Raw genomic sequence first — 12809 nt, forward strand, 5'->3', positions numbered from 1 at the left:
TCTCTCCTTGTTGAACAAAATGTCCTAAGTTAATGTATAGTGCTGTGAATAAATATTTGCCCCTTCCTGATTTCTTCTATTTTTGTGTATTTTTCATTGTAAATTGTTTTAGATCTTCAAACGAGATTGTGACAGGGTGGAGAGCAGGGCCAGGTCATGATTTTACACACCCAGTCCCTTATAAGGCTAATTAAGCCTTTGAGAGGGATAAAGGCTGACTGCGGAAGGTGGTGTGAGAGAGAGCGAGAGAACGTTTATGGGCAGCTGACCGTCATGTGTGTGTGTTTGTGTATTATATTTACGTTTTTCATTAAAATATGATTTATATTGTCAAGCCGGTTCTCACCTCCTCCTTTCCATTTAATCCTTTACAGAGATATAACTTAAAACAAAGGCAACCTGAGTAAACACAAAGTTTTACAGTTTTCAAATATACATATATTTTTTTTATTGAAGCAAAAAAGTTATCCAACACCTATATCACCCATGTGAAAAAACGTCATGGTTACTGATGTAACCTCCGTTCCCTGATGGAGGAAACGAGACATTGTGTTGATGAGTTGACACTAGGGGTCACCCTTGGGAGCCCAGACATCTCTCATCTTTGAGAAAAGGCCAATGAGAATTGGCGTGTGTGATTTGCATGCCACTCCCCCGGACATACGGGTATAAAAGGAGTGCCGTTCGCAAACACACACTCAGGTTTCTCATTGAGGAGCCGATCCAAAGACCAGGCCATTTCAGCGGTTGGCAAGAGGGACACAATGTCTTGTTCCCTTCATCAATTAACAGAGGTTACAGTGCATCTGGAAAGTATCCACAGCGCTTCACTTTTTACACATTTTGTTGTTACAGCCTTATTCCAAAACTGATTCATTATTTTCCTAAAAATTCTACAAACAATAACCCATAATGACAACGTGAAAGAAGTTTGTTTGAAATCTTTGCAAATTTATTAAAAATTAAAAACAGAAAACAAATCACATGTACATAAGTATTCACAGCCTTTGCCATGACACTAAAAATTTTGCTCAGGTGCATCCTGTTTCCACTGATCATCCCTGAGTAAAAGGCACATGACAGCTGCCTGGAGTTTGCCGAAAGGCACCAGAAGGACAACACGGTGCGAAAGAGGGAGAGAGTGAAAAAGCTCACTCACCGGTTCTCTGATGTACCGTTGCATGGTCCTCGAACACTCCTCCACACTCAGGCAGACAACAGCCGCTCCAACCCCGGGCGAACCGGAGTCAAACCTTCGACTCCCAGCGGGCAGAACGCTCCTCCGCTTTTCTGGCAGCAAATGGGGACACTCCTTCGCCCCTGGCAGCGGCCCTACCGCTCCGGGCGGTCGGAGAGTTTCTTCCCTCCTCCCCTCGTGGACGGCGGTCTTCCTCGACCCCTCCACGTCTCTGGGGACGGCAGGGCACTCCTCCGCCCCCGGCAGCGGCTCCCTCGCTCCAGGCGGTCGGGGTATCCAGTCCCCACTTGCCCCGCGGACGGGCGCTCGGGCTACTCCGTCACCCGGCAGATGGCAGCGGCACTCCCCTTGGTGGACGGCAGTGTCGAGGACTCTGCAACGGGCATCCCTCCTCCTTCCCGGGCTTTCGGCACCAATGTAACACTGTTAAGTAAAGGCAAGGAGGCAAGAACCAGCTTGTCAACATAAATCATAATTTAATGCAAACTTAAACCAAAAGCACAAACACATAAACATAAACACACACACATGACGGACATGCCCGTAATTCTCTCTCTCTCGAATCATCGTCACCGGCCGCCTTTATCCCTCGCGCGCCTCATCAGGCCGATTGTGGACCGGGCCCCCTCCACTCCACAGTGATATATGTGATATCTGATTCTGTTTATATCAGAATGAGCTTCTGATAAAGCTCATTCTGATATACACAAAAATACAGTAGAAGAAATCAGGATACAAATACATTTTCACAGCACTGTAAGACATACCTCCTAGATCCTGATCCTCTCTCGTTCAGTGAAGGGTTATATTCGTTCAGTGGGTCAAACCAATGATATGTTCCTTCACACAGCCCACACTGGAATGCCATTGACACATGCTATATAGTCAGTCATACAGGCATTTAAAGCCACCAAAGCAGTCTCACACTTCAAACTAGAGCTCATTGGCTTTGAAAGTGAGAGACGTCAGTGAAAGAGTAATATGAGTCAGTGTATCGGGGTGAACAAGGACAATTTGTTAACTTAAAAGATCCGTTCAGAAAGACTAATTAATTAGTCTATTAATTCACGAATGAAAAATCACTACTGCGTGGATTGCAGAAAGCATCGCTGATGAATGCATATAGGGAAAACACTGATGACACTGACATGATATCATGTCACATGAAAATACACATAGTGCTCCTATTTAACAGATATAGGACCTTTAAATAATGTATTTTCACTACTAAAAATGTTACATTTATATTTTACATAACACACTAAAACATTTACACTTTCTCATACAGAACAGTAGTTTTGTCAAAGACATATAATTTTGACAAATATACAGATATTGTATACACTATTGTGATAATGTAAAATGATCAACATATTCATTTGATCTTATAAAAATAAACTTGTTCTGTGCCAAAAATAAGTAGGATTAATCAAGTATGTTGGATAAGTCAAAACCAAAATGGAATCTGCACACTAAGTTCAAGAATTAATTTAGTAATTGAAAGCCTATTTTCAACTAATTTTGATTCATGTCACATTTTCTTGAGTGTTAGTTTTGACAAAATGAGCACAGTTAAGTGCTTGTTGTCTTGAGTCAATACAGTGAGTCTGTGATTCTAATGAGCTTGAGACAGCATGGAGAGACAGTTCTTGTGAAAAAGAGTGAGTCTAGGTGATATAATAATGCCAGGTCTCTTATTTTGAACTGTTGCAGGGTTCAACGGACCGTCAAGACTCAGGGACCACTGAGGAGAAGGAGAAGAATGCCCAAGTCCAGCTGGAGAAGGCTAAGGTAGATTGCAACTCCAACCCCATTTCCACCTGCCTATGACATGGTTGGCCACAAGGACTAAATATATCAAGGCCTTAGATGTCACCATAAAGGTTGTAGGGTTATTTTTCCTCTGTCAAAGTGACACGTTAGCTAATTACTAAATGATCACATAAGTGTTAAATCTTGAGCTCTACAAAAGCATTGCCCTGCATTTGACTGAGAAGCAATAGCTACAACTAGAGTTTTACATATTCTGAAAAAAAGTGAGGTGTGTATCTGTACTAAACTTGTGCTGCAACTCTAGGGTGTTGTAGGTAGTTGCCAGATAGTGTTCTGGGTGGTTGCTAGGGCATTGCCAAGTGGTTGCACTGTGGTTGCTTTCTGGCCTAAGACAAAAGAGCCCACTTCCATGGGTCTATGATATTTGTGTCTTTAGATTTGGCTTAGATCCCTCCTTTAATGTAAGTCTAGGTAATTTTATCACCATTTTATAGTCGGTTAGACAACATTTTAAAGGCTGATTACATAGATAAATATAGCACACCTTTTCTCAGTAAGCCACGTGATTTAAAGTATCATTCAAGTCCATATGCACAAACAGTTCAGTATGAGTTACAAGCCAAAATTAAATACTCAGGGGTTTGTTCAAATCCCTATCCCTTAGTGTGAGCAATAATCATTATGATGCTTGCCTTAAACAGCACAATTAATTATTGCATATATTTTTTTTCTATTTGTTAAGAAAGTCCAAAACTTGATAACAACTACCTGAAGTAGCAAGCTTTGAACGAGCAACAAATGCTTGGTGTTGTACCAATAGCTCTTCACAGTGTCCATTTTTTCTGTTCACTTTAAAAACATGGAATTAAATTCCCTGAGCGTATAAATTACCTCCCTACAGTCTTTTTAATTAAGGCACTGAGCAGAAAGCATAATGTCCTTGTTAAGTCTACCATCTCCCACAGACCAAGCTATTAACAGCTAGACTGCCATTGTGCTGACATTTGACTTTGCTTTAAATTAAATACCAAATTATGACATAATAAATGCATGTAATTAAAATGAAATAATAATTTATCATTTTTTGCACTTTGATTGTGACATGATTTTTAAATATGGATACAATTTTATGTTTTTTATATACAAAAGGCCAAATATATATTTTGAGGTAAAAAAAAATAAAAAATAATAATATAACCTAATATAAATTTTACATCAATCTATACTCCATACCCCATAATGACAAAGCAAAAAACTGTTTTTTTATTACTTTGCAAATGTATTAAAACGTCAAAACTTAAATATCACATTGACATAAGTATTAAGACCCTTAACTCAGTACTTGGTTAAAGCACCTTTGGCAGCGATTACAGCCTCAACTATTTTTGGGTATGGTGCAACAAGCTTTGCACACCTGGATTTGGGGATTTTCTGCCATTCTTCTCTGCAGATCCTCTCAAGTTCTGTCAGGTTGGATGGGGACCGTTGGTTAACACCCATTTTCAGGTCCCTCCAGAGATGTTTGATTGCTCTCAAGTCAGGGCTCTGGCTGGGCCTATCAAGGACATTCATAGAGTTGTCGCTAAGCCACTCTTGCATTGTCTTGGCTGTGTGCTTAGGGTCATTGTCCTGTTGGAAGCTGAATCTTCATCCCAGTCTGAGGTCCTGAGCGCTCTGGACCAGGTTTTCTTTAAGGATATCTCTGTATATATCTGCGTTAATCTTTCCTTCATCCTTGACCAGTCCCCCAGTCCCTGCCGCTGAAAAACACCCCCACAGCATACCACCATCATGCGTCACCATTGGAATGGTATTGTGCAGGTGATGAGCGGTGCCTGGTTTTCTTAAGACATGATGCTTGAAATTGATGCCAAACAGTTGCGTCTTCATTTTATAAGACCAGAGTCATCTCCACACATGATCTCTGGAGCTCAACCAGAGTGACCATCAGGTTATTGGCCACCTCTCTTACTAAGGCCCTTCTCCCCTGATTGCTCAGTTTGGCCAGGCGGCCAGCTCTAGGAAGAGTCCTGGTTGTTCCAAACTTCTTTCATTTAAGAATTATGAAGGCGAGTGCTCTTAGGAACCTTCAATGTAGCCAAATTTGTTTTGTAGCCATCCCCAAATCTGTGCCTCATCACAATCCTGTCTCCTTTGACCTCATGGCTTGGTTTTTGCTATGATATGCATTTTCAGCTGTGAGACCTTATATAGACAGGTGTGTGCCTTTCCAAATCATGTCCAATCAATTGAATTTGCCAGAGTTGGACTCCAATCAAAGTGTAGAAAAATCTCAAAATTGATCCAGAGAAATGGGATGCACCTGAGCTTAATTTCAAGTGTCATAGCAAGGGGTCTGAATACTTATTTCAATGTGAGGTGTATATATATATATATATATATATATATATATATATATATATATAAATTAAAAAATGTAAAGTAATTGCATTCCCACTATATTGTGTGTACATTTACACATTAAATTTATTAATTTGTCAGACATATTTTGTACAGATGTCTCTTTACATTGTAATCCAAGCATATTGAGGTGCTTATCATAAAATCCCGTTTGTCAACACTTAATTCCACACCACACCATCCTTTTAACTGCATGTTAAAAGGATTTTTTTTATTATTTATTTATTTTTTATTTATTTATTTGACATGGACAGACAATTACATTGGACGAACCATATGCATTTGTTTAAGTGTTTTAGCACAAATGCTAATGTAAATACACATGGAAGAATCAAATATGATCACATGGTAGCACACGTGCCTTATTTAAGGGTTACATATTGCACTCCAAATTAAATATCCTTGCACGTTTTACAGAATTTTGAGGGCAAGTTATATTATATGGCTTTACAGATTTCACAGTGCACACTGAATCACAATGATCTCACTCAGTCTCATCATACATATCCAAATCTGCACTATCCTCAAGATTCATATAGTTGCCATAAGACTGTATTACCCTTCACTAGAATGATATTGAGCTTTTCAAGAATTAATTCATGCTTACCAATTGGTTTGAAGGTAAATGCATAAAAGCTATTATTAGTAACTTGCCTGGGGCAATGCAGCACATGCTGAACTCAACAGTGTTTCTGTCTCAGAATCCCTTCGTCATACAAACTGCCACAATACAGATTTACAAAGATTCTTACCCATACGTGATACATTAATATTTCATGTATACCTCTATCTATAATATTCTCACCTGAAACACGCTGTTAGTGATTAAAAAGTATCTGCTCACAAAGGATTACATTTGTCACATACGTAACACTGAAATATTTACATTTTCCTTTACTGTAATAATAGGTTAAACAAAGACATAGTAAATATCCATGTATTGCATACACTAGTAAATGTCCACATATTGTGTGTCAGTGATGTAAAATGAACAACATGCTCATCTGAGCTGATAAAAATAAACTCATGAAAGAGAGTAGAATTAACCAAGTGTGTGAATACCTAGAGGCAGAAATTTCAATTAATTCAATCAATAAATATATATAATATATAATTCTTTTCAGTCTTTTTTTTTCTTCATTTTTGCAGTATAAGCCTGTTGCTTTCGCTGTACGCACAAACTTCACCTACACTCCTTCAGATGATGATAACGTCCCTATACCAGGGCACGGAGTTTCCTTTGAGGCTAAAGACTTCCTGCATATCAAAGAGGTGAGAGAGAGCCATAGGCTCTCCAACAATGTAGTAGCCCAGCTAATCATCAGTGCAATCATTACATTTAGGTAAGTCAAATTAGTTAGTCAGGGATAGTCAGTGAAGTTGTTTTTAAGCCACATCATGTTACTGCTTTTATTGTGCAGAAATTTAATAATGATTGGTGGATTGGGCGGCCTGTAAAGGATGGGGAGAGGTTGGTTTTATCCCCAGCCCAGTAAACCTGGAGACCATTCTGATCAGGAGAGAGGTGCAGGCCAGGAAGGCTGCCAAAGCACTAGCCAAGTAAAGAACTTGTTTATTTTACAGTGTTGTCTTTTTATGTTGAATGAGAATGAATCAGATATTACAATGCAAGTTAATTGCTGCAACATTCATAATGTTGAAAATGATTTGTATTTCTTGTTCTAGTAAAGCGGCAAGTTCTGCCAAAGATGATATGAATGCAAAGAAAGTGTCTCCACCACAAACAGGTGTGCTGATATTACATGAATGATTATGTTTTTAATGTAAATTAGGACAAATAGCTTAATTAAGAGAGCTGTTCATTACTACATTCATATTTTAGTTCACATGAGTTTCTCATAATAATTATTCAGAAATTGTTATTATTTCTATTCTCCTGGACAAAAAAGATTTTTATCTGTCCTTTTAATTTGAATAAAGGTAGAACATACACAGTGTTATCGTTTACATGCTTGCATGCAATACAATTTCTCTTTTTTTATCTTAAACTTCAGTTCAGCAAGTGAAGAAGAAATCGGTATGCACCCCCTCCCCATACACACTCTTTTAATATTATTGTATTGTATTGCATTATATTGTATTATATTATACAATGTATATGCATATTTATACAAACTATTTACATATCTTTATTATGAAGAATATTTGCACCAAGATATTTTTGATTATTATAGGGAGAGCAACTGGCTGCATATGATGTTGTGCCTTCCATGCGTCCTGTGGTGCTCATGGGGCCTTCTCTCAAGGGCTATGAGGTAAGGGGTCTTAAATGTATGCCATGTTCATCCCTTCACAGACAGTTTAAAGTCTCTGCTTTTTTCCAACATTACAGCTTCAAATATCCAGTAGCTCAGCAGGCAAATTAGATTTTACTATTAAAACAAAAACAGAAAATTATGTTTCTCAGTACAGATTTAAGTTTAAGAATTGTCTTTAATGTGAACATAATGTGTCTTAAAACAGAACCTGTGGATTGTCCAAAAATGCCTCACATAGTACAAATATTTACTGCCCCCTACTGTACAGTACTTAAATGACACTTTAGTCTCTGAAGTCTTTATTATTGGCTTGTTACTTAATTGCGTAGGGGTTTTCCTTCTTTTTTTATTTTGCAGGTTACAGACATGATGCAAAAAGCTCTCTTTGATTTTTTAAAACACAGATTTGAAGGAAGGTATGATGTCCGTATGAATACAGAATTAATGGATCATGATTTTATAACGTGTAGTCATTTAGATTACTGTGGCATTTCTAATATATAAAATTAATTACTAGAATAACTATCACCCGGGTGACAGCAGATATTGCACTTGCCAAACGGTCTATCCTGAACAACCCCAGCAAACATGCCATAATGGATCGCTCCAACACCCGCTCCAGCTTAGGTAATCACTACTTGCCCTTTTCTCTTTTTGTCTACCTTTATCTTTCATTACAAACGAATCACATGATATATTCTAAATGTATCGGCTTGAGATATAAAAGCTGAAGTGTGTTATTCATGTGCCTATAAGTGGCTTATCAAAGTTGTATCTGGATATTAACCTGGGATATGAGAAAGTATTTTAACCTTGAGAAATAACACCTCAGCTTTAAATAATCAATTGCAATTTAATGCTGAATCAGTGACTACATAAATCAGAGTATTGAAAGAATTGATTGATCATTGAACCCAGACCTTTACTTATACTTTAGCTCATGTGAAACGATTATTAAGTAAAAGCAAATTAAAACTGCAAAAAAAAAATAAAAAATAGGTAAGGTGAATCTGAGCTTATACTGTTCAAAATAAAGATAAACTTTTTTCAAATTACTTACAAATGTCACAACACATTAATTTGTTATTAATTTTGATTAGGTAGCTGTTTAACATTAGTGATTGTGTTTTCTCACCAAGTGTGGATCTTAGTTTTCTAACTTTCTTAAGGGGATCTGATTGGTTATTTCCACTTTGTCCCTCACATGCGCTCTTACCTCAGATGTCGCGGGTATGTATTACTCAGCAGTCGCCTGTCTATGTTCCCCAACTCATTCCTGTTGGTGTCATCATAGCTACTCCACCTATTAAAGAACACTACATGTCAAAGAACCCTGGTACTTTTAGTGAAGGTTACTACTTCTAAAAGCTTCGGCTTGTGATAGACACCATAACCACTAAATCTGCTATAAGTCATGACTCATGTATAATTATTTTGGTCCCAAAAATATAAGCCAAAGTATGTCGTGTTTTTGTATTCAGTTAGTTGTGAAAGACCAGTCTGGTTTCCAATACAGCGCAAAGGGGGAGGGTGGGGGTATTAAACTTTGCTCACTTTGGAGCTTTAAACCTTCATTGTTCTGTTCTTTCCTGTGGATGAGGAACTGTACCATCAGCATTTTTTTCCCATCTCTGTTTTCAGTGACACATTGAATGACCTTAGCTTTGCTTCTGAAACTCAATAAAATTAAGGAAAGTCTTTTCTGTTATACTTACATTTACTCCTCTAGATATTCTTCTTACTTTTGATTTTAGCAGAAAAATGGACATTAAAGTAATATTATGTGTTTAATACATATTAAGATCGAATGACAGTATTTGTGGCATAATGTTGATTACCACATAAATAAATAAAAAATGAGACATACAAAGGTGAATGGCGGCCAATTCATAAAATTGTTAAAATACTCACTATTTCAAAAGTATGGCCACAAGACATAAACAATATACATGTTAACAAGATTTTAGTGTGATTAAAATCACTTACAAATCTTTTCTTTGTAAAGTTATTGACAATTTTACAACTTTGTTGCCATTATGATGTAATGTAAAACCCTAAAATTACTGAAAAAATTACGATTTAAACAACTTTACTGCTCAAATAATACATGAGTTTTAACATTAGAATTAATGTAATTGTTTTTAGAAAATAATAGGCTTCACATTTCGGCCTTTAAACCCTCTCAAAATTGGCCCCATTCACTGCCACTGTAACCTCGATTTTTGCTTTTATTTTTTTAAGAAAAGGTAGGAGTAGTTAAAATTATTTTGTGGTAATCAACATTATGCCACAAATACTGTCGAATGATCTTAACTTTTGAACCCGGTATATTCCTTTAAAAGCTTCACATAACACTTATATGCTTTAGGCTGCACTTTAATAGATTCATACTTTGATGAAATAATATGTGGAAAATGTCATGAAAATTTTAGGGCTTGCCTCATTTTCTCTCTCTGTCCCTACAGCCCAAATTCAAGGAGAAGTAGAGAGGATTTTTGAGTTAGCCCGCAGTCTACAGCTCGTGGTTCTGGATGCAGACACCATTAACCACCCTATCCAGCTTAGCAAGACCTCATTGGCCCCAATCCTGGTTTATGTCAAGATTTCATCACCTAAGGTTGAAATGCCTTTTTCAGAGCTTGGAAAGTTGCTCAAGTAGGATAGGATAATGTCATGAATAGGAGTTACCACTAGAAGGCAGACACAAGATTATTCTGTCAGTATAGCAATATCCAGATACCTTGATATGTTATGACTTATTTGATTAACTTGTGTCTTTTCTAAAGATTGAAAATACACTCACTTAGCACTTTAGTAGGAATACTATGGTCCTGATAAAGTGTCAGACATGGTCTTCTGCTGTTGTAGCCCATCTGCCTCAAGGTTCAACATGTTGTGCATTCTAAGATGCTATTCTCCTCACTACAATTGTACATAGTGTTTATCTGAGTTACTGTAGCCTTTCTGTCAGCTCGAACCAGTCTGGCCATTCTCTGTTGACTTCTCTTATCAACAAGGTGTTTTCGTCCACAGAACTGCCGCTCACTGCATATATTTTTGTTTTTGGCACCATTCCAAGTAATCTCTAGAGACTGTTGTGCATGAAAATCCCAGGTGATCAGCATTTACAGAAATACTCAAACCAGCCTATCTGGCACCAACAATCATGCCATGGTCAAAATCACAGAGATCAAATTTTTTCCCCATCCTGAAGCTCCTGACCTGCTGCCACATGATTGGCTGATTAGATAATAGCATGCAAAAGTAGGTGTACTGGTGTTCCTAATAAAGTCCTCAGTGAGTGTATATTTTAGTTTAATAGCCTTTTAATCTGTCAATCTGTCTGTCACTGCTAGGCTACAGGAAGAACAGTTTCATTTACCCAAAACAATTTAAAGCACAGCTATTGCTTTCACATAAAAAATGTTTTTTAGAATAATTAACTGCTTAGTTTACAGAGAAGACTGGTTGCACAAAAACTTTAACCTTTCTCTTGTGACCCAACATGATCTAACGCCCATTGTTCTTTACTCCCTATTCCACCCACTCATCCTTCCTGTCCATTTTCCTTCCTCTTTTAACCAACTGTTCAGGTCCTCACAAGATTGATTAAGACCAGGGGCAAGTCTCAGACTAAACATTTGAATGTTCAGATGGTGGCTGCTGACAAACTGGCCCAGTGTCCTAATGTAAGTGTCATCCATAGAAACTTGCTTAAAAACAAACAAAGAAATGTATCATGTAATCTTCCTCATGACACTCCAACTCTAAATTAGTTTTTTCCTGATGTGAAAGGAGATCATGAAAGGTAGAATGCCCGAACCACTGTTTTCTGTACAAGTGGATGGTGATTTATATGGTCAAGCTCGAAAAAGAACAAAAAAGCACCATTAAAGTATCATAGAAGACGTCAATACAACTCTTTTGTACTATAGTCCAAGCATTCTGAAGCCATTCAATAGCTTTTTAAGGAACAGACTGGAATCTAACATCTCCTTTTGTGTTTCACATGGGGGGAAAAATGTGTATGGAATAACTTGGAATTTGTATTTTTGGGTGAAGTTTTTCTATAAAATTAGTTAATTAGTCTGGATTTCTCAACACAAAACATTCTATTACTCTGTCTTTGGTATATAACCTCTGATAATTTGTACTTAAGTGTATTTAGAAAATAAATATGAACACCCATGCTGAAATGCTCTACCTCTTTGAGGTTGCCCTTTTGAAACTGCCTTTATTTCTAATCCAAATTTAGCTGTAGGGACTAATCAGAAACTGTCTTAATCTGATTATCAAGAGACTGTTATTTTTAAGCTTTACCATGTAGCAAGGCACTTTAAGGTACACCACAGGCAGTCATGGACATAAATTAGCCTCCCAGCATTACTTTGTGGTATGGGCTTTTAGGGTTTGTTCCATAGTCAATTACAGTATACACACCATTGTTAAGAAGTCACCATCTCTCTTTATCACAGGAGCTTTTTGATGTCATCTTGGATGAGAACCAGCTCACAGATGCCTGTGAGCACATCGCTGATTACCTGGAGGCCTACTGGAGAGCCACTCACCCTCCTGAAATGGAGCCTCCCAATCCCATGCTGGAGAAACTGGCAGAAAACACACTCCCCACAAGCCCCACACCTGCTAAGGTACATACTCTGACAGAATTAAATGTATTTTAGCAGGAGCAAAAGTACTGTGAGAAAGCTACCCAAAACAATTTCGGACCTGAGACTTGTGTGTTCCATTTGTATGCAATTTGTATTTGTGTTTCTTCATTAATATCACCTGTTCTTCAGTTTTATGCACACTGGTTCTAGTAGAAGATGTTTCTGTTTAGTCCTGAATAATGCACGGCAAAAAATTATTTCACTGATCATTAATTTTGTCATTTGTGTTTCTTAGTCAGAATATCATTTTTTTTCTCCAAGAATATATTTGAATTATTTTTAATTCCCAATTGGCAAATATTTTTTATGGTTTTAAGCATACATGTACTGTACATCTAAATATATCTTAAAACAAGAAAAAACAATGTACCAAGGTGGTTAGAAAAATAATCAGTGTGGAACAGGTCTTAATATCTTACACTATAGAGCTGTTCAGTTTGTAGTGCAAAAACATGGAAGAGAATTCAC

The 12809-nt window shown here is 37.4% G+C and overlaps 1 protein-coding gene across 1 annotated transcript in view; it reads left to right on the top strand.

Moving 5' to 3' along the window:
• LOC127648676 (voltage-dependent L-type calcium channel subunit beta-3-like) overlaps window positions 1-12809 on the top strand; it is an 86785-nt gene that overhangs the window by 70011 nt on the left and 3965 nt on the right. The window contains exons 7-12 of the mRNA XM_052133396.1: window positions 7588-7668; window positions 8029-8087; window positions 8189-8298; window positions 10137-10288; window positions 11265-11360; window positions 12147-12320. Of these exons, the coding sequence (XP_051989356.1) occupies window positions 7588-7668; window positions 8029-8087; window positions 8189-8298; window positions 10137-10288; window positions 11265-11360; window positions 12147-12320 (672 nt within the window). The remainder of the gene's footprint in view (window positions 1-7587; window positions 7669-8028; window positions 8088-8188; window positions 8299-10136; window positions 10289-11264; window positions 11361-12146; window positions 12321-12809) is intronic.

The sequence above is a fragment of the Xyrauchen texanus genome, chromosome 9, assembly GCF_025860055.1.
Source record: "Xyrauchen texanus isolate HMW12.3.18 chromosome 9, RBS_HiC_50CHRs, whole genome shotgun sequence".
NCBI lineage: Eukaryota > Metazoa > Chordata > Actinopteri > Cypriniformes > Catostomidae > Xyrauchen > Xyrauchen texanus.